The following is a 22,769-nucleotide window of genomic DNA, read 5'->3' as shown; positions in this document are numbered from 1 at the left end:
TTGGATGTTAGAGTTGATGCTGAAACAAGCTAAGACTATTGGGTTTGGGATGGATGAAATGAACATATTTTTGAATGTAGGAGGAAATGAATTTGAGGGGTGCTCAGAGGCAGTGTGAGAGACTGTATCTTTGTGTTTCCCTTAAATTCCTATGTAAAAACTAACCCTTAGCAGAATGGTATTAAGAGGTGGGGCTTTGGGATGTAAGTAGGTCATACTGTAATCACTACCCTTATAAAACGAGACAGGAGACAGCCTGCTTTCTCCCTCTGTGCCACCTTGAAAAGTCACAGTGAGAAGAAGGCTATCTACAAGGCAGAAATCAAATCAGCTGGCACCGTCAGTGGGGACATTGAGCCACCAGAATGGTGACATAGAAATTTCTGTTCTGTGGCCACCCAGTCTTGGGTATTTTTTGTTATTGTAACTCAAGCTAACTAGTGCACTATCTGTGGTGCTAGTCCTTGATTTTTCTTTTTCACTTACTGTTAATTCCACCTAAAATGAGTATTTAAGTCTTGTATAATCCTCTTCCCCCACCTAGGCACTTCATGTTCAGCTTGGGGTAGTCTACTGTCTAGTGTTTACATTATGAGTGTGGAAATACAACCATGGGCAGCAATCATGTACTGTACTTGGTTCCTGCTCCCTTCTGACATCCGTTTTTATATAGAACTGCAGAGTTAACCTTTGTATTCTTTGTTTGCTTACTTTTCTATGAAGCTTGCAATAATTCACCTGCAAACTCTTCCCCTTATCTAAGTCTTCCCTTAATAATCTCCAACACACTAGGCATTTGATCAACAACCTCCACGCTCACTGTAATTTCCTGGATGACCCAGAGTCTGAGCCAGCCAGGCTGCTGCCCTGATATTTATTGCATTTATACCCATCACAAACTGCAAGAGACAATAACTCTCGCTCTCTCTCTCCCTTCCTCACTCCTTCCCACCCTTTTTCTCCTTTTCTTTCTTCTTTATCTGACACTAGGGATTGAACTCAGGATCTTAGCACTGAGCTACATAACCCCAGCCTCCCCCTGCCCTTTTTTTTCCATTTTGAGATCGAGTCTCCCTAAGCACAGGCTGAGCTGCATCTTGGGGTTCTCCTGCCTCAGCCTCCACAGTGCTGGGATCACAGGTCTATGCCATAGACTGACTCACTTGCTGTTTCATACTGTGAAGTTTAGGGATAATTTACTATGCAGTCCTGGGTCATTGACACAGGGAGTGCTCTTTCTTTGTCTCTTTGATGATGTATAGGGTCATTCTTTTGTTGCTAAGGTCTGACATTTCTTGATAATATCTGCCCTGTGGGTATTAGAGGGAAATTTTAAGTTTTCATCTTCTTGTAAATCTATTTCCCCTACTTTTTTCTTTCTTCCTTCTCTCTGTTTTCTTATCTCCCCCTCTTCCCCTCCTTCTTCCTTCCCCCTCCCGACCTGCTTCTTCCCTACCCTCCTCTTCCTTTCCTTTTCCTCCTCATCTCTGTTTCCTCTGTTCTTGTGGACATGAGGTTTTTTTCTTTCTTTCTTTCTTTTTTTTCTGGCTTCTTTACTTAAAACATTTATTGTGATTTTATCTGGATTTAAGGGGAGCCGAGGTAAAGTTATGTGGTCCACCGTAGGTCTCCGATTGAGCATCTGAGGTAAACGTGTTAAAGAAGTGCTCCCAACACGGGGAAAGGTGGCCAGTTGCACACTCAGGGATGGAAGGGAGCAAGCGCTGGAGCCGCCAGAACAGTGGGTGACGAAACCAGCTTTGGAAGCTTCAATCTGCCTTTCACTCACGTGCAGGACTGGTTCAGATCTGTGCCCTCTGCACTCTGCCTCGCTCTTCCCTTTTTCCTTGTTGTCGGAAGGGAGAGGGATGCTGGGCATTGAATCCAGAACCTCATGGGAGCTAAACGTGCACACCAGCCCTGAGATGCACCCCCAGGCTCCTCTGGTCCTGGTTCACGAAGCTCACTGTGCTTGGAAGATTATTGACCGACTGACTGCCTGTGCTTATGCTGTAAGCTCTAGGAGGGCAGGAGCTGTCCAGGGCACATAACTGGGAACTTGAGCACTAACAGCCACAGGGATCGTAGTCATTGCCCTGGTAGTTGTAGAAGCAGCAGCGATCAGAGCAAGCAGTCATGATAACAAACATCCGGGTCTGCTGAGCGCTCTCCATGGTGTTAGCATGCCGCCTCCCCCAGCCCTTCCAGGGTAGATGCCATTATTACTCCATTTCCCACAGGAAGCAATTGAGGCTCAGAGAGGCTTGTCAACTCCCCCAACTCTGAGCCTCCAAAGCCTGACCTCTAACTATCACGTCCACACTTTTGTTGACTACATAACTAAAAACAGAATCTTTCAAACAGACAAACAAACAAAAAAAAAAGGTAACTGGGGAAACAATATAGCTCCAAAGTAACTGGTTTCCTTTTCTCTTTCATAAATTTATAAGCCAAAAATTGACCTTAGTTAAGATTCAGAGTGAACTTTAGAATACAGGTAAAAGATACAGTAGAACAAAATTCTTGTAAGATATCAACAGACCTGAAGCAACTAAATGGCATAGGCAGTAATTACAATTGAGAACAAGATTTCCTCTGTAGGCTTTTCTGCTCACCAATAATGAAGTACAACTTCCAAGACTTAAATAAAATCATGCAGAATATCCTAATTCCTCCCTTTGTTCATTTAAGGGTGAGAGGTCCAACGTCTCCTCTCTGTGGGAGAGCACAAAGTGCCATCCACTGCTGTGTTTCTGTTTTGCTAAAGTGATAACCAAATTTATTTTGAATATCAGCTACTCACCCACACCCAGTCCTGCTCTTCATACAGGCAAACAGCAGCACCCCTAGACTTCAGAGCTCTGGTGTGTCAGCTTGATGCTTTCATACCTTAACATCTGCCAAGAGCTTTGCTCTGGTTTCCCTCAGCACCCAGGGGAAACTTGATCTTTGTCAATCAGATAGTTCATGGCTAGGCCGATAGCTGCTTGGGCTCTGACCCTTGCGGTCACTCCCTTACAATAATGAGATTTGTGAGCTGGGTGCGGTGGTACACACCTGGGATTTCTGCCTGCAGAGGCTGAGGCAGGAGGATGACAAGTTGAAGTGATCATAAGCAACTTACAAAGATCTTATCTGGAAAGAAAGGACTGGGGATGGAGCTCAGTGCTCTGTGGGTCTAATCGCTAGCATTGGGGAAAAAGGCATTTGGAACAGGAAGAAAGTATGTCTCAAAATACACGATGCTGAAGTGCAGGCCGTGCATCAGGTACCAACAGAGGTAGGTTTCTCTCTGCCATTGCCTTTCTTTCCCGGGGCCATAACTCCCCTTAAAAATCAAGCAGAAGGATTTGTGCCTGGGAGCACTTTGCCACTTAGCATATATGTTTTAATTTAGGGTGAGTAGCTTAGGTTGAAATAAAATGTGGACAGAGGAGGCCGGGAATATTTTCTCTGTGGTGTTGGTCTTTCTGTGAGATGGTTCGGCCAAAGCGTTACATTAAATTATGGCAAAAGAATCATTGTTTTTCCTTTTATCCATTTTTTGTCTTGGAGATATCTGTGTACGTGTAATTTGTCAGGGAACAAATAGGACTAGACTTGTATTGTACATGTGTATGCAGCTAATTTTAAATATTGCTGTCAGTGTTGGAATAGCTTACACTTTTAAAACTTTCTCCCCACTTTGGGCAACTTATTTGTTAAATTTCTCCTTGGCCCCGAGGCCAGGGCTGATTTTCCTGGGATGTTGAGAGTTGGGTGTTTCTCAGTGGATGTTGTCTGTTTGCCACAGCACACAAGGCCACACGTGGGCAGCCGGCAGGCCAGTCCTTCCCACCACAGAGGCCCCAGTCTAACTTCTTCTGCCCCTGTGCCAAGCCTCCCAGTGAGGTTAAGTTAGAATCACAGGATCTGCTTACCACGCAGCTCACGCCTCCAGCCTGTCCTCCTCACCTCCACTGACCGTGCTGGCAGTGAGCCTCCTGTCCTGGCATGCCCAAATCTCTGGGACTTCCTAAATCTAATCTACATGCAGATTGTGTCCTTGTGCTCCACAAGGCTGCAGCTGGCTTGCATACTAAAATTGTCAATAACCTGTTCGCGTGGGGTGTGGAAGGTTGCTGCCTCCCAAAACAGAGGAAGCCTCTCGCAGTGGCCTGTCCTTGGACTCTTTCTGAAAAGAGCAGCTGGAAGACTTGGAGTGATTCTTCTCATTCCTCTTCTCATGCTGGGCAAGCACGGATCCTGAGGTACTGACATGCAAATGGTGGTAGTTGATAGCTTCGCATCTTTGAGGCCAACTCTTGAACAGGGTTGTGTGTGAACATCAGGCCAAGAGTGGGTGCGTGACAGCCCAGAGTCTTTGGACCGTCACATCAGGGGTTCACAGATGGTGACTCTTGTCTTGTTCTAGGACACTCTGAGTTCCTTCTACCACAGGTTCCCTCAGTCCTGCAAAGACCAGAAAGGTGATTTTGAGTGTCTTTGGTTACTTTTCTCTCATTACTGAGACAAAATACCCAATGCCTAAGATTAAAGAAGAAAAGGTTCATGTAACTCACAGTTTGTAGAGGTTTCAGTCCATAACCAGCTGGCTCCCAGACAGGGTAGCATGGCACAGGGCAGCAGCTCATGGCAAGAGAAGACAGCCAAAGTAACCAGAGCAGAAAGGAGAAGAGGGCAAGCAAGACTTTTTCTCTCCCTTATATTGTATGCAGGCTACTTGCCCCAGGGGAGGTGTAGCACTCACACTCATGGCCCCAGCACTACACCACAATTTGATCACAAATTCTAGAAGACCACCCCAAGACTGCATGAGGCTGTGGGGGGACATCTAGACACAAACCATAACACTGAGCATCTCACATAAATAAAATACATGAACATGGTACACCTCACCACAATTTCAAAATGAGATCATATGCTGGACACAGGCCTGGGGACTGGACAGCACTAGGCTTAAATGCTAATTCTGTCATGGATCACCCATGTGGCCATGGGCAAGTCACTGTTCTGTACTCAGTTTCTTCCTCTGTGGCATACAGGCGATCAGACCACCCTCAGAGGGGTCTGTAAGAATCACTGCATTTCCCCAAGGTTCCCAGCAGCCTTGAGATACATCAAGGGATGTGGTGAACAAAAGTTGCTCTTGTTGCTTTCACTGTGGTGGGAATTTGTGCTTCTAGGCACGTTAGTGTAAGGAAGGAAGAGGCACAGTTATTCACAGCAATTGGTAAATAAATTCTTACTGTATTGTGACATAACCTGACTTTTCAAGCATTCCCAAGCCTGGTGGTTACAAGTCTTTGGGTTCAATTAAAATGTTAACTACAAGTATTATTTATTGTTCAATGCAGTTTTTCTTGTTTTTATTCACTTATGTTTGATACATTTCTAGTTTGGTTCATTCATTCATCCTTCCTTCTTTCTCTTCTCTTGTCTCATCTCTTTTCTTCTTCTTCTTCTTCTTCTTCTTCTTCTTCTTCTTCTTCTTCTTCTGCTGCTGCTGCTGCTGCTGCTGCTGCTTCCGCTTCCGCTTCCACTTCCACTTCCGCTTCCTCTTCTCTTTCTCTTCCTCCTCCTCCTCCTTCTCCTCCTCTTCTTATCTGTCTCTCTGTCTCTTTCTCTTTGTCTCTCTTTTTCCTGGTACCAGAGATCGAACTCAAGACCTCACACTTTCCAGTCAGGCACTTATACCACTGAGCTATCTCTTTCTTTCTTTCTTTCTTTCTTTCTTTCTTTCTTTCTTTCTTTCTTTCTTTCATAAATCAAAGAGATTGCTCTTTCTTTTTAAGATACATGTGAGGTTTTTGCCTTCTATGGATTTAGTAAGAAAGTGAAGAGTAAGTTGAAAAGCTCTAAATTCTTTTCAAGGAAGTTATGGGTCCCAGGCTGCCCTAACCTTGGTGAAATGGCCAATATGTTCCAGGGTTGGAGGTTAAAATCTTTCAGATTCTCAAAATTTTCCTTCAAAAGATAAGTAACAAAAAGACAAGGGACCTGGGACACTTATAGTCAAGGCCAGGGGACCAAGCAGGAATCTTCCTTGAAATCATGATTCCTTTTAGTGTCCTGTGAGTTTTTCACTGTGTCCATGTTTCATTATGTACACACAGAGGAAGAGTCCCCATACAATGTCTCCAGGCCCTGAAAGGCCCCTAGAGGAGAATACGGTGCCTGTCCACCCAGTATGTGGTAGTCTAATTTGGAAAGTGGGGCTAAACACAAGGTGGAACCTGAGAATGTCTGGAAAGTGGAATTTGGAGCAATTTGGGAAGGTAAGGAACTGAAGCAAAGTATGGTGTCAGGGGAAGGTGGAGGCTGAAACTGGGGAAAGGGCTGGATAAACCAGCTGGAACCGGGAGCTTAAAACTCACCCTCTGGAGGCCCAGCAGGTCTGAACACCAGTGAGCCACAGCACTCGGGGTTCTCCACTCCATTTTCCTAGATCAATCGGTTCTGGCATGAAATAGGTCCCCCTAGCTTAGAGAGTCTTTCCCAGGACTGCGGTTGTGATTTTCCATCTTGTGCCCTCATAAGGGTGACAAGTCCTTGTCTCTACTTCTGCCTCCTTGAGCCAATGTCCATTTTCTTGTTGCAGCCTTTACCAGGACAATGCCATTCAAATGAAAATCCATACCTTATGCTGGGCAAGTCTTCTGGCTCCAAGAACTTGTCATAATACATTTCTCACAGGCAACATTACTGCACTTTATTCCCTTGCAATTCTCATTAGAGGCAAGTGGAGCTGGCCTTGCTAAGCAGGGAGCCTGCACTTGAAGTGAAGCCGGGCATGGGTGGTGCCTACCTGTAATTGCTGCACTCTGGGAGCCCAAGTCAGGAGGAGATGTGAAGTCTGAACCTTGCTGAGGCAAATTAGCAGGATCCTATCTCTCAATAAATAAAGGGCTGGGGATATGGCTTAGCACAAAGACCCTGAGTTCGTGGGGCCTGAGAGGGCAGGGCAGAGAATGAAAGCACCTTTTATCTCTCTGTCCATTGGTGCTTGTCAACTCTTAGGTTGCATGTGAGTGCAGAGGGTTGAGCTACATTGAAGATCACCTTTGATGCTATCTTTGAAAGAGTTGGAGGGAGGGTTGGGTGGGCAGTGTCCATATGGCATTGGTGGATGGGAAGTGACTCCATTAGAATCCACAGGACTGAGATGCTTGACAATCAAACTATGAGGCCTTTGGATTCCCAGACTTAGGGAAGCATCCTTCGATGTGGCAGAAGCATCTTATCAGTCCAGCAGGGAAAACTGGTGAACCACAGACCTCTTCACAGGCATGCATGACCGTGGCCACATTGCTCAGGGTCGAGTCTCAGATTCTTCAACAGAAGGACGGAGCCAGTAAAACCCAAGCATAGACTGCAGAGAGATGAACTGTGAAGGTGCCCAGGTGCTCAGTGCTTAGCTTTCAGCAGGTGCCTACCACGTGCAAGCTGCCATTAGGAGCGATGGTGGTGCCTCCCCCACCCCGACATACCTTTGAGCAAGGCCTGGAAGACACAAAGCTAAGTAAGCAGCACAGCGCATATGCAGTATGGAGACCTTGAGAAGTGAAAGGCAGAAGTCATCACCAGACAAAGAGCCTTGGCTGGGACCCATGTGTTGACGGTCACAGAGCTGCAATGGTTCAGCTCGTTGTAGTCGAAGCCTGTGTGCATTCAGCGGAGATCAAGCTGCAGATGCCGGGTTGTGATCTTTGCCTAGGCTGTGATGCTGGGAAGGAGGTGCAAGCTGCAACTCCCGGGCAGCCGTAATCGTGGGGGCTTGAGGGGGACGCCCTCAGTGGACTATGTTGTGGATCTCTGATGCATGGTAGATTGCATGTGACCGATGCCTTTCTGACTTGTAATATTTGTGACTCATCCCAGGTGTGTTGGAACGCAGCCCTGTCATAAGTTGTGGAGCATTTTTACAAGGGTTCTCTTGGTACTGACATTAATTTAAGTTGTCCTAAAGAGAAGGGCAGGGCAGAAGGCAGCTTGGTTCCAGGATGGGTACAAATAATAAGAGTCTTGTTTCTTACTCTGCTGTTTCCTGAGCCCTGACCATTTCTCTCCTTCTCAATCTCTTCCCTCTCTTTTTCTTCCCAGGTCTCTTTCCTCTCTCTGGACTACACACAAGTTCAACCACAGTTTCTCAGAGTCTCCACACAGTATCTCCAGGCACACAACCTCACTCCATGTCTCTGGCCCCCTGTCAGCCCACTGAACAGTCTTGGTGATCTCAGCCATCAGGGAGGCAGTGAGAAGGGTGTCATGGTCATGGGGTGAACACGGGGCTGTGAGAATAGGCAGGGAGTGATTTCCAGGATGCCTCTCATGCCACTTGGGGCATTGATCCCTGGGAACTGCCCTCTGGGGCTGGGTAGATGAGGATGGGCACATTAGGAGTAGGCACACTGGAGGCTTCTAGGAACTAGGTGACGGCCAGATATAATGATCGTGATGACCCCGGCTGATGACTATCACTGAATGACTCTGGACCAGCTCCTGGTCTAAGCAAGTTACTGTTGTTCATAAATTCAATACACATTTCTGTGGAGTGGACCTGGCTTCATCTCCATGCAGCAAATGAGACAAATGATGCGTGGAGAGGGGGTGTGAGTGCCTAACCTCACACAGAGGGTCACAGATGAGGCAGAGCTTAAGCTCAGGGGCTCTGACTCTGATCTCTGCAGTGGGCGGTGGCAGGCTGGACCCTTCACCTTGGTTTGGACTGTAGCCTTGGCTTTCCAAAGCCAGGGCCATGTGTACCCTTTGAGGATGTGACTCTGAGCCACGTGCCCCTAGCCTGCACTTACTCTGGCTCCCCTGGGTTTCGTGGTTCATCAGCTCAGAGCAGTTCTGATTCAGCCCCTGCATCTCTGTGGGATGCTTTCACCACATACCTGGAGGCCGTTCATGCCTTGATCCCCTTCAAGAGGATGGTGGTGAATCAGTTACGTTGAATCCTTGCTTCTGAGGGTTTCTTTTGTTGCCTATTTTTAATTCATGTTCAGCTTGTCATTTAGGTCTTTTCCATTGGTGCCTAACTGGGTCCTCACCCCATATCATCCCAAGGCACCTGAGGAGCTAGGAACCATTCATTCGGCTGCCTAATCTGAGGGAAACATCATGGTACCAATTTGATTTGATTGATACAGACATTGAGCAGGGGTTTCCCAGCTTAAAAAAAATTACAGTACAAATCATAGCAAAATGTACTGTTTCAACAATCAGAATGGTACAGTTCCAAAGCATTTGTGATGTTGTCTGACCACTGCCACTATAGTTTTAAAATGTTTTTATCACCGCAAAAAGAAATTGTATACATTAACCAGTCTCTCTCCATCCCTTCCTCAGCCAAGACCCTGGAAGCTACTAACCTGCTTTCTGTTTCTGTGATTTGACTACAGTGGAGCTTCCTTATAAGCAGAATGACAATTTCTTATAAACAGACTCTTCTGAGTCTGGCTTCTTCATTTGTCATAGCATCCAGATTTGCTCATGTATGAGTATGATAAAAATATGGTAAATGTTTAAATTTAAAAATATTTATGCTCATGACAGACACATTGCATTAGCAGCCCTCAAAATACTCCTCCTCCTCCCTTGAAACACTGTTATCCCACCATTCTTGCCACTTTCTGAAGCAGCTCTGCAAATGCTCTTTCTACAGTGTCTTCAGTTGTCCTGTTAATGTCCTGAGTTGACTGCAGATGTTTACCTTTCATGGTTATTTTGACTTTGAAGAGACTGAAGTCCCACAGTGCCAGGTCCAGTACCTAAGGTAGATGAGAATATAGCGTAATGTTTTCCCTAGCCTGCCTGGTAATCAGATAGCACTCTACAGCAATAGTCTCCATTTTTTTCTATTAAATCTTCCAAAGACATTCACAAAAGATGACTTCCAGAACCACTTCAGAAAGGGGCGAGAACATTGAACTAGCATGTTTGAAGTAAGGGGGGATATTCTGAGGAGGATTAATGGCAATCTGTCTTTTATTGTAATCCTTTTAGTAAAGTTTAAACATTCACTCTATGTTTTTTTATAAAGTTATTTTGTTTATTTATTTTTAATTTTATTTATTTATATGGGGGGGGCGGGCTGGCATGTGGTGCTGGGGGATCGAACCACGGTCCCTGTGCTTTGCTAAGCTTGTTGTAAGTAGGTGCTTTAGACCACTGAGCCATCTCACCAGCCCCTCACTCTATCTTTTGATAACACCTCATAGTAGTGTGCATCAAAACTTCGCCGCTTTTTCAAAGCCACCTAATGTTCCACCACATGGTTATACCACATGTGTTCATCCATTTGTTCTGTGATGGAAGTTGGGTTGTTTCTACACAGGTTTGCAATACTATTATAAGTAGTGTTACTGTGACTCTTCATATGCAAGTATTTGCTCCAACACCTAATTCCAATTCCTTTGCTTACATACCTAAGAATAAATTTCTGGTCCTCCAGAAATTCTGTTTTTGAACTGCTGAATGTCTTCCACAGTGGCTGCATCCCTCCACACTCCCTCCAACAGTGTGTGTGTGTGTGTGTGTGTGTTGCTAATTTCTATGCCTTCTTGCCTCTCGTATCAACTTTTGACTTGCAGATTGAGTTTTGTAACAACAGGAGGAAAAAAAATCTGAATTATTTAGGCTTCATTTATTTAATGAGATCCTATTAAAGCAGAAACTGGAAACTTGCGGGTATCTTAATGCAAAATACATCCTAGCTTTTGAGATACATGACAAGCAAAGGTTGCTTAACACACAGGGGTAAGGTTCATCAGCAGCTTCCGTCTGTGGGCCATATAAATGACAAGACTATAAACTCCACGGAGCTCCTTGTGGTGAGGCTGAGCCTCATGACACAATTCATCGGGTACATTTCTCTGTAAAAAGTATCCCTCGTCCATCTCAACGACATCTGGACTTCTCGGTGTCAAATGAGTGTTTAGGGCCATATTATTATTTCATGCTCTGTACTTCATCTGATCCATAAAAGCAGGGGCACAGGATGGTAAGCTGTTATTCCTCTTCGGCAAGCTTTAAAGGATTTGATGCACACCTCCTATTTCTGCTAATGACACAAAATGCTGAAACTCACCAGTTTATTTTCATTCTGCCAGCCCATGAATGTGCCATCCTCATCTGCAACCTAAATAAGCGCTCGTTAATGTACACCGGAATCCAGAGGAACACTCCATCTAAATAAGCCTGCTCAAGAAATACGTGTTTCTGCAAATTTGTAGACCAAAATAACAGGGAATAAATCGAACAGTGTTTTACATTCAGAACAACCAGCCAAGTAAACTGGTTTTTATGACTCAATTTCCTAATCTCAGGTAGGGAAGAAGGTGAATCTATGGCTCTACGCGTGATAATCCATCACACATTTTCAGAGCGACATTATTTGGTTGAGATTTCTACAGGGCAAATGGAGAAGACTTTATGCTGCCTGATCCAGGATAACGAGGAGGGGTTAGGGCCAAGTTGGAGGGGTTGACATTTTCCTTCGTGCCTCACTTTTTATTTTTTGTTTCGGACACTTGTCCAGGCATTCTTAGGGAAGGGTCTACAGGGTGTTCAGGGTCTTACTACTAGATTTGACCTGTAGTGATCCACCTGTTTACAGCCTCCCAAGAGCTGGGATTACAGGCACGGGCCACCACGCCCAGCCTCAATTGCCATCTCAGCACACCCTGGGGACAGGGCCAGCATGGCAGGCCTGGAGATCAAAGCCCTGGCCCCTGCACCTGCTTGCAGGAGCTTTAATCTGCTGAGCTATTTGGCTGGACCTGTCCAGGCATTTTATATGTGCTGTGCTTAAAGCTAGAGATACAGTGACGAGTGGCAGAAACACAGTTACTACCCTTGGGATTTCACAGTTGCCCGGATGTTTTCTGAGCATGTTACAACTACTTGTTATAGTTGCCACTGCTGCATAACAGGCCACCTCCAAACTGAGTAGCGATTATAATCCCATGCCTCTAGCAGGCTGCGGTAAGAGGATCATAAGTTGGATCCCAGCCTGGGCGATTTACTGTCTTCAGCAAGACTTGTCTCTAAATAAAAATTTTTTGAAAAGAAAGAAAGGGAAGAAGAGGGTGAGGAAATCCAGGCAGGCTTGGTACTGTAGCTCAGATTGGAGGCCCTGAAGCAATCGCCAGTACACAAACAAAACAAAATAAAGCAACACTAACTGAGGAGTGCAAAGCCCTGCTGTGATGCTCTTGGCTTGGGAGTCAGGGGTTGGGTGTGGTACAGAGCAGTAGGTCACTTCTGCTCTGTCAGTACTGGGCCTTGCCTGGGATGATGTTGATGGTGGGGATGGTTGGCGCTGTGTGTGGACCTCAGTTACACTGGCAGGTGACAGGAGTTCTTGGCTGTTCTCCACCATGCATCTTCTGGGAGTGGGACACGGGTTCCGGTGGCTTGCTTTACTGGCGCATCGGGTATCTGGGAGTGGATGGTGGAAGCAGCCCAGGCTGGCTGGCCATCTTTTCTCTCCATGATGTCCTTTGGGAGGGCCTCCTCTAAGCACAGAGATCTCAGGCTGCTCAGGTGCCTTGCATGACAGCTAGCTTCATCCAGAGCGAGTGTTCTGAGAGTCACAGGCAGAAGCTACATGCCTCTTAGGACCTCGGACTAGGAACCCCAGGCTCAGAGGGAGGAGAATTAGAGAGCAATTCTCAAATGAAGGAGTAGCAAAAAAAAAAAAAAAAAAAAAAATTAGATCCTTTTTCATCAACCACAGAGGGAGGCAGAGAGTCACGAAATAATTATATAGAAAATGCTTGCAATTAAAAAAAAAAAAAAAAGCACAGGCTTCTTGGCTAAAGAGAAACGGACTTGACTGCCCCGAGTTCCTGAGAAGGATGCAGCAGAATCCAGTGCTACATGAGTGTGGCCAAGGATCTCTCCACCTGTGTCTCTGGTCCACGTGTCTGTTCCTCCTTTGGTTTTATCCTCAGGCGGGGCCTATTCCAGCGATGGCTGCCAGCTGCCCCAACTTTTATGTATTTGGTACACTATGCAGCTCAGACTTGTAGCGGTCCTCCTGTTTTCAGCCTCCCTAGTGTTGGGATTACAGCGTGCGCCACCGCACCTGGTCTCAGTGGCCTGCTCAGCACACCTGGGGCTGGGACCGGTGAGGCGTGTGGTACTAGGGATTGAACCCTGGTCCCTGTGCTTGCCTAGGTACACACTTAGTCCACTGAGCTATTTTGGCGGCCAGCTGCTCCAACTTTCACAAGTTTGCTGAACCTGCCTGAAAAAGAGAGGCTCTGCCTGGTTCTTAACCATTCCATGCAGGGTCCCGGGATCAAGTATTCTTGGCAGCGTCTGGGTCGTGTGCCCTCTCCCAAGCCAACCACCCATACCAGGGCCCTGAGGGTTGGATGTGCCAGGCAAGGACTGGGCCCACCTCTGAGACCTGGGACAAACTGCAGGTGTGGGGGATGTTTTCACAAAAGGAAAAGAGACTCTTTGTTAGAAGAGAGAGGTAGACGCCAAGCTGGCAAAGACATTAGCACAGCCATCCCCCGGCCTCTCGCGGGGGGCCTGCCTGAACACTGGCCGCACACACAGCAAGAAGCAGGGATGGATGTCCTTGCTGCCCTCATCACTTCCATGCATTCTCTGGGCCTCGCTAGGTTTTCCTTGAGTATGAAGCTCCAGATGCGGGATTCCTGAGCGCACAGAGGGCGTCTACTAGTGGTTGCCGGAGGAGGTCCCAGGAACCGGAGGGCTGGTCACGAGAGAGCCGTGGCGCACACAGGCTTTCTGGGGCACAACTAGACAGGCTGCCCCAGGACAGCGTGCCTTGCCTTGGGAGACTGAACAGAGGTGCAGGGGTTGGCACCCTGAAGGGGAGGAGGGCCAGGCGTCCCAAAGGAGCTGTGCGTCTAGGTGCGTCTGTCACTCACTAGCACAGTGAGGACACTCAGGTCAGAGAGCCCGCAAGGCTGCAGTGGCTTCAGGCCATTATGACCACCTTTATCTATGGCAAACAGATGTCGGGGGCAGCTCTGCAGGTTATGCAAAGCAGACGGGCTCTAGATGGCTAAAACATGAGCTTAATGGAGTTACACTGAAGGCAATTGGATGTACACAAATTCGAGTTCGGCACCAGGAGTCTTTTGAGCTACCAAGTCAGCCTATAGGCAAGAAATAAACAACCTTGTGGCCAATACACAGAAGCCACCTTTGGCTTCTTTATGTGACAAGGACTTCCTAATTAACCTCAGTTATAAGTATAACAGTTGGTATCAGCACATTGAAGACCTGAGGCACAAACCGTGGAATAATTACCACAGCAAGTGACATTTTTCACATATGTGCTGTGTGGCAGGTACCCTGTTACGTGCCTCATTCAAACTGTGTCATGTAGTCCCCGAAGCAGCTCCAAGAGGCATACATTATCACTACTACTATGATTTTTATCATTATCCTCTTCATTTACACATGGGATAAAAGAAGAGTTGAGGTTACCCAGCTAGTTGGAGGGGAGAACAGGATGGAGACTGAGGCAGGCTCTAGAGAACCTTCTGCCTAATCAACTGCCACCCTGTGACCCAGTGGCCAGGCAACCTCTCCTGACTCTGGCTTGGTCATTGGTAAGGTTTGAGGGACTAGCCTAGTGACACCCCTCATTCCATCTGACTCTCCTAGGATTGCCTGTGTGGTTCCCCAGGTCAAAACACAGCAGCACATCCTCCTCAGCAGTGGCTAAGGTTTAAGGGAAGTGGGAAGAATGGGGAACTAGGCCAGTGTAGGAGACGTAGGTATTACCAGTTCTGGATTTATCCCAGTCTACTGTCTACGAGCCTTTCTCTGGCCAGTTCAATTGAGATAATAATCTTCAACTCCAGTGATGCTAACGAATTCTAAAAGTGGAGAATGAGGAAGGGAGGCAGTGAAACTATCTCTGCTCCTCTTTGACTTCCAGTGACATGGAGCTCTCGCTCCCAGCCCCAAATCAACTGGCCCATATTGGCATGTGCACAGAGAGACCCTCCTACTGGGCTGCCCAGGGCAGGGTGTGGTGTAGCAGGGCACTTCCGCTTTCAGACCATAAATGCTTCTGAGTGTTTCCCTCCATCTCTGTTGCAGATCAGGAATCTGGACAAGGCGGGCCTCACGCCCCGTACTTCCCACTTCATCCTTCTCAGGTTGAGTTCAGCTGCTCTTCCACCGGTTTCAGCTCTCTCCATGCAGCACGGACTGGCTGTGGAGTCATAGCCCGCTTTCTTCCCACTCTATGGCCTGTGCTCACAACTCTATGGTCAGTCCTCCAAGGTTATTCAAAACTACTTTTGAACTTGCTTATTTATTTGCTGGTCACTTTTTAGTAAGAGTTTACTTAAGAATTTAAATATGCATCTCTCACTTACCACATTTTTCCTGCAAATAATATTATACCACTTTTTGCATGTTTGATTCTTACAATATACTTCAATTCATCCTCCCTATTCTTTGGGCTAGGGTTGAAAAACGTCCTAGTTCTGTGTTTGCGATCAACCCTGGAAGACATTGTTCATATTGTTTTTGCTAGGGCTGGGGAGATGGCTCAGTAGAATAAGCGCTTCCCTGGCAAGTGCAAGGGCCTGAGTTCAATCCCCGGTTCCGCCAAAAAAAAAAAAAAAAAAAGAAAAGAAAAAGTTACCATATTGTTTTTGCTTTAAATGTTAATTAGATTTTAACTAAATTAAACAATGAGAAAGAAAGTATGCTTACGTTATTGATGCATTTCCCCTTGCACACAATTTTTTCTTCCTTTCCATAAACTGAAATGTCCATCTTTCCTGTTGCCCTTCTACTCAGAGAAATTCTTTTATCACTTCTTTTCTGGGCAAGTCTGCTAGTGGTAACTTCTCCTGGCTTTTCTTTATCTAAAAGTGTTTCTCTTTCATATTTTTTTGAAAAGATATTATTGAGTGTAGATGTCTCTAAGTTGGCAAGTCTTTATTTTTTTCCACTTTCAGTCAAGTCACTTCTTTTATCCTTTGATTTGCATTCACCAGGAATAGAAGCAAATAGGATGAGGCTTTCCAATTAAAGTCAGCCATCATTCTTTTTTTTTGAATGGAGCATGCCTTTCTAGTTTGGCTGATTTGACGATCTTCTTCTTTTTAGTGTGCATGCATGTGTGTGTGTGTGTGTGTGTGTGTGTGTGTGGCATTTGCTAATTTAATTATCTTTTGGTATCATTTTCTTTGTGTTCATGCTATTTGGGGCTTACTGGTATTCTTACATTTATTTATTTTTGTAATTTTCATTGTGTTTTTGGTACAAGGTCTCACTCCACAGATCAGACTCATGGTTATCCTCCTGTTTTCAGCTTCCCCAGTGCTGGGATTACAGGCATGTGTCACCATGCCCAGACTTTGTCACTGGCTCAACATACTCCAGGGCTGGGGTCAGCGCTGTGGGACCAGGGATTGAACCCTGGTCCCTGTACTTGTCTAAGTAGGCACTTAGTCGGCTGAGCCATCTCTCACTGGTCCAAGATTTTAGATTTATGGCTCTATTAAATTTGCAAAAACAAATTTGGTATGAACTCTTCAGCTATTGTTTCTGCTTCCCCTCTCTATGTTGGACTGTAGATGCTTGTATATTAGGCAGCAATGTCACCTCCTGTCCTTACCACGACACCGCCCACTGGTGCTGGGTCATTTTGTTGCTATGAATCCATGTTCAACAACTTTTCTCTTCTTTGTGAACCTCATTTCTGAACCTATACTTTTAGCCTTAGAATTTCCATTTCCTTCTTATTTTAGCATGTTATTTTTCTGCTCTACAGCCACATTCTACTTTATAACCTTAAACACAGAAAGCACACTTCTAGTGGCTGTCTTCCTGGCCACCTTGTTCATCATGTAACTTCTGGGTCTGTTTCTACTCATTGATTTTTCTGTCTTCGCTCTGAGTCTCTCTTTGTATTCTGATTTTTATCTGAGTTATAAGTCACGTTATCTTGCTTTTTTCCAAAAGCCAGCTAATTTCTTATTGATGATTATACATTATGAACTTTACATCTTTTGGCCACTAAATCTTTCTGCAAAAAGCATGCAACTTCTTCTTCTTCTTTTTTTTTTTTTTTTTTTCTGGTAAATATTTAGCTACTTGGATACTACCTAGATCCTTTCAAGGCTTACTTTTAAGCTTGATTTTGAGAGTGGGCTAGACCAATACTAGCCTATATTCTAGGAATGGTTTGGCCTAATTTCTAATGCTATGCGCTTTTGATGTAGCTACTAAATGTGTTCTATATTTCAACAAAATCTCCACTCTCAAGCTGGTGATCCTGCCAGCAGTGGTGGCCCCATGTGACCCCTTAGAATTTTGTCTCATTGCTCCCCAGCAACTGTCCTTCCCTGAAAATTTCATTGCCTGTTCATGCAGGTAGTGTTCTGTGCAGGACTGACCTTCAGCCCACAGCTCAAAGAACTCCTGCAGAGACTGCTGGGGACTGCTGTATGGCTTCATGGCCCGTTCTCTGCCCTGCACACCTGCCTCGCAGCTTCCCAGTCTCCCTCTTGCAGTGAGACTCAGCGCAGTTCCTGAGCTTGCTTTGGCTTTTTCCTTTTTGTGCTAAAGTCCAGAAATTTTCTCCCCCAGCACATATGGAGATGATGGGACAGGACAGAGCTGGTGTTTCTCCCTTTTCGAAGGAGCACCGACCATTGCTCTCTGCTTTTTGATGTCTAAAATATAGTTGTCTCTAAAATAGTGTCTAGTTTTCTGGCTATTTATGGCAGCTGGGCAATCTAGGCCTTCGGCCTGCCTTTGGCCAGAAGCAGAAGTCTTCAAAGCCAGTGTTTCGTATGCTAGTTTCCTTCCCAGTTAGAATTGTGGCTGATATGTTAGCTTTACTGAGAACCTCTAGGCCTTACCTTTGTTTGTTTGTTTGTTTAAAAGTATAGATTTTAGCTTGGATGTGGTGGTGCCTGCTTGTGATCCCAACAATCTGAAAAGCTGAGGCAGGATATTAATAATTCATTAGAGTCTAGCAAAGGAAACTGAGCAACTTAGCAAAGACTCGGTCTGAAATTAAAAAAATCAAAAGAGCTGGGAAGGTAGCTCAGGTGAAGGTCCTGGGATCGATCTCCAGTCCTGGGAAACCAAACCAAAACCAAAACAAAACAAATCAGAAAGCAGCACAGATTCACCTGCAAATTATTGAAATTCATAAGGAAAGGAATTTTAACTCATGGAAATGGAAGAGAAATAATTGTACACTATTTATTGAGTGCTGTCTACCTCGAGATACTGTTGGAAATATAATAGTAAACAAGAGTTAGAAAACTTCTTTCTGTTCATGTTAAATGCACAGGAGAGAAAGTAGGGAGACAGCAACTGTAACAAAGGAGAGACAATCTTAAAATCTATAATGTGTCAGATGGTAAGTGTTGTGGGTATTATAAAGATAGAATGACTCTCCCAGCCCACATGTGGCCCTGATTGGAAAACATGGCCGCCGTCCCTTCATAAACTTTAATGACAAAGGCCATCTGCTCAGAGGTAAAACGGCCAACTACATTGCCATAAATGTAAATCTAATCCAGGACCATCCCCTATGCCCTGTTAATCTCTCTAGTTTGTGAACACTTAGCCGCAAAGCCACATTCCTGTGTCTGTTTGCTAGCTTGTTCCTTTTCTGTTTCCATAACAACACGGAGCGCTGTGTAAGGTGGGTGCCATGTCTGGTTTTGCTCAAGAGCAAAACACAAGAATTATATGGAGGCTTGGCATTAGGAGTTGTCCCCAAATACAGATTAGCTGTTAAGTCATTCGCTGGAGGAACTCATGGCTCCACAACGTGGTTCTTGACAAGGCCCTGATTCACACCTCTCCTTTCCCTTGAAATGTGCCAGCCATTTTTTAAAAAATGACCAGTGGTGACTTCACTTTTCTTTCTTTCTCTTTCTACAGCTGTACAATCCTTGCACACCCTAAATGACCAGATTTCCCATTTTATTGTCACCAAGTCGAAGGCCCTGGAGGAAGACAAAGACCCCTTTCTACCCATGGAGAAAGAGACCCTGAAGAGCTCCATGATTTTGATGAGGCACCTTTTAATGGATGCTCAGGTATGAAGATCGATCAAGAAAGTCTACCGAGAGTTGTGTCTTTTTTTCTCCCCTGGTATTAGCTATCTATGAATGTTCAGCTGACCACCCTACTAAAAGTTGTTTCTGCGGTAAACAACTGTATAACAGATATTGTGACATTGTGTGTCGTGGGTTTCTGATTAGGTCTAACTTGGAATTTGTATTAAGATGGCTTATTTTTAAATAAGTGATGAGGCTCAGAAACAATACATGTGTTCTCCCTGAGAATGTAATGGATCTACCATGAGCCTTGGAAAGTGAAAATCCATTTACATACAGACTTGGCAGGCATCAGGGCTGGCAAAGATGTTGGAATGGAGCAAATACTTACAAATACTTATCCCAAACTGCATCTCTGAGTAGCTAATGAATATTTTGGTACAGTTGATGTACCACCTAGGATGTGAATCAGCACTCTTTTTGTGGTCGTTAACACCAGCAATGAATTTATTACAGCATGTGTGTTGCTTGTTGCCTGCTATTGTTGAGGTGTTACTTTTCAAGGTTTCCCTTAGTACATTATTATATTGAAATATTTAAAAATAAGCTATCTCCTCCTTCTGGCTTTGTTGGTGGCTTTCTCCAGACATGTTGATAGGCAAATACCAGGTGTTTTAAGGGAATTGACAGTTCCTTATGTTTGAGAGCTAAGTTGTACTAGGTTTTGTTGTTTTGGTCTACCTGTTCAGTCCCTGGAAGTGTTTCAGAGCATGGTCTTTGGATTTAATGTGTGTGTGTGTGTGTGAGAGAGAGAGAGAGAGAGAGACACACAGAGACACAGAGACACAGAGAGAGACAGAGGCACAGGCATACAACACACACCCTGGAGCTTTCTACTCAGAATGATTGCGGTTTCCTGTACTCCTTCCTGTAGCAGGGATTTCGAATTGTGGTTTCTTTGCTTTGTTTCTATGGTGGTGAAGCGTTATGTTTGTTTTGTTTTTTTTTTTTTTTAAATCGGTCTTGTACTAGTAAGACTTTAACCAGCGACGCTTTTGTACATGTCTCACCTGGCAATGTCTGAAGCTGCCCCGTGGGATTCTGAGGAGTCCTGTGCTGAGATAACCCAAATTATGCAAAGCCTTTCATTCCCATTCACAGCTCTCCCTTCCCCTCTTATTATGAGCAGCGGTTCAGCCTCTCTGTCCTTCCCAAGCTGTTGGGAGAGAAAGGAAGCATTCTGAAGCCACAGCAGCCAATTTTCAAACTCAGAAAAAGGGAAATTTAGAGCAATTTACTGAATAAAAGAGAGCAAATTGTTCTTGAAAGGATTAACTTTCTGCAATGCCTGGACCCAATCCTATAAGCTAACATCCCAGCCCAGGGAACCATCTAAATGAGTCCCCAAGGACAGCATGGAAATTCTAGTTTGCCAATTCGAAGAGAAGAAGCAATTCATTGTTTTCCTTCTCCATCCTGTCTGAGCTTACCAGTGCCTGGGACTGGCCTTCAAAAATTTCAAACGTTAGAAGGAAGTTGGGTAATTGGTTACCAGCACAGAGTTGAATCAGAGGAATAAGTCGCGCTGTTCTATAGCATGGTGGTATGATTGCAATTGTGCAACCGTTGATCATATATTTTATAGGAAACTAGAGGAAAGAGTTCAAAACCTCCCAGCACAGAGGTACTATGAAGTGACAAATTTTTAAGGTGATGAAAATGCTATTTTGGTTTTTTTTATTACACATTGTGTACATCTGGTTGATCCCACTGTACCCCAGAAATCTGTACAATTACTCATGGTAATGAAAATGTTTCCCATTGCTTAAGGAAAGATTTTCCCCTCCTAAATCCCTAAATCCCTGGACAGTTGCAGCCTCACCGGCGTTGATAATGATGTTTCCCTGTTGTTTTTTTGTTTGTTTGTTTGTTTTGTTTTTTTATTTAAGGGGATTAAAATAGCCCATATAATGTGGTTAGTAGGAATATTTTATTATCTCATTCTCTTCTGTTCCCAAATCAATGCATGTTGAAATGTTCTTATGTAGACACTCAGATAAAATGTACCAGTGCATGGTTCTATACTCTAAAATCAAGGTGGGTCTGCTTCCCAAGGAAAACACCATAAGGTACCTAGGAAAACTATTGTCTTTTTTAGACGCTTATTGTTCAAAGATTTCTTGCTGTTATTTTTTTTTTAGATTAATAAAGAATGAGGTGTGCTGTGATTAGTCCAAAAATATCACTCTCATGTCATTTTTAAAATATATTTTAAAAATGCATTTATTTTTTTTGATACAGGGGCTCACTACATGGTTCAGCCTCATAGTGATCCTCCTTTCTCAGCCTCGCCAGTGCTGGGATTACTGGCTTGCACCACCATGCCTGGTGTGGGAGCCAGTAGTAGGAATCGAACCTGGGTCCTTCTGCTTGCCAAGCAGGCACTTAGACTGCCAAGCTATCTCCCCATCCTATCACCCTCACATCTCTTCTTCCAAACTCACTATTTGAAATATAATTTGTAGTTTGGATCACAAGTCCCTTGCTGATCTCAAATACAATCATGTCAATTAATTCCCCCAGGCTTAAACCATCTCTGAAATGTACTCTCTCAGATTAATACCATCATGTTTATAAAATGCTAAGGAACTCAAAATTTGGGGGATGGCTAGGGTGGTATGCAGCTTCCAGTTTTGAAGTAGATGTCGACGAAGATGTTATTTTGAGTGAGAATCGTTGTAGAGCCTTTTCTAAAAGTTCAGGGTTTAAAAAAAAAAATTGCTTTTTCTTACCTCATTGCATTTTCTTACCTCAAATGAATGACTTATTTCATATTTTAAGTTCATTAGTAGGGCGAAGCTGATAGGCTGTAAATATAAGTGATACGTGCTTCCTGCCATTAGGCCTGCATTTTGTGTTGGTAGTGGGTGTAGGACACCCGCTCTTCATGCGTCGTAGCCACATCCCCGCACTTGCTTGGTATGGTAGCTCGGGCACTTCCACACCCAGAGCGCTCTTCCTAGCCTTAGATTATGATGAAACACTCTGACATCAGCTTACAAGTTGCAGGAAGTCGGCCAAGACTATTCCAGAGAACGAGAGGCTGCTTGGGGAGTGACTGCTTCCAGCCATAATTGATTCAAGTCACATCTGTCTTGGAGGCAATAAATCCTGCTTAGGAGAATGTCAGAGGCAGACGTAGTGCTGTGCTATGAAATTCCACCTCTGAGGATTATAAGGCCGTGCGCACTGAGCAAACACATCTCCCCAGTATAATGGGGGGGGGGGACAGAGATGATTGGCAGCGCTGACAATCGTCCTGGAGAACAGAGTCAGGAAGGGGGCATCCCCCAGGGGCGGCCCCTGAAGGCCTCAGAGATTTGCTCATTCCTGAAGGTTTCTAGCCTGGGGTGTCTGAAAGAGACTGAGTGGCCCAATTTGCATTTCATTCCCTTTCCAGGCTACAGGCCCCCACACTCCATGAAGTGTCCCATTCAGAGGGTCTGTGAAACCTGATCTTGTGGCTTTTGTTCCTGAGAGCTCTGTCTAAAGCCCAGAATGCTGACTCAGCCTCGTAAGTGATTAGATTCATAACGCCACTGAAGAGCAATTCTTTCTGCTAGAGATTCTTTGACTTGCACTGTGTGGCTCTGCATGCTAAGAGGGGTTGATTACAGCAAATTAAGCCTCCCATCGCAGTTCTCCTGCTCTTCCACGCCCCCCCCC

The 22,769-nt window shown here is 45.0% G+C and overlaps 1 protein-coding gene across 1 annotated transcript in view; it reads left to right on the top strand.

The window, feature by feature from the left end:
- Positions 1 to 19,034: 19,034 nt before the first annotated feature.
- Positions 19,035 to 22,769, top strand: part of Kazn (kazrin, periplakin interacting protein) — an 802,099-nt gene continuing 798,364 nt past the window's right edge. The window contains exon 1 of the mRNA XM_004637713.2: positions 19,035 to 19,082. Coding sequence (XP_004637770.2) covers positions 19,047 to 19,082 — 36 coding nt within the window. The 5' untranslated portion in view covers positions 19,035 to 19,046. The remainder of the gene's footprint in view (positions 19,083 to 22,769) is intronic.

The sequence above is a fragment of the Octodon degus genome, unplaced genomic scaffold (assembly GCF_000260255.1).
Source record: "Octodon degus isolate 3935 unplaced genomic scaffold, OctDeg1.0 scaffold00092, whole genome shotgun sequence".
In the NCBI taxonomy this organism is placed as follows: Eukaryota; Metazoa; Chordata; class Mammalia; order Rodentia; family Octodontidae; genus Octodon; species Octodon degus.
The sequence above is the reverse complement of the archived record's forward strand: the minus strand, read 5'-3'. Positions and strand labels throughout refer to the sequence as shown.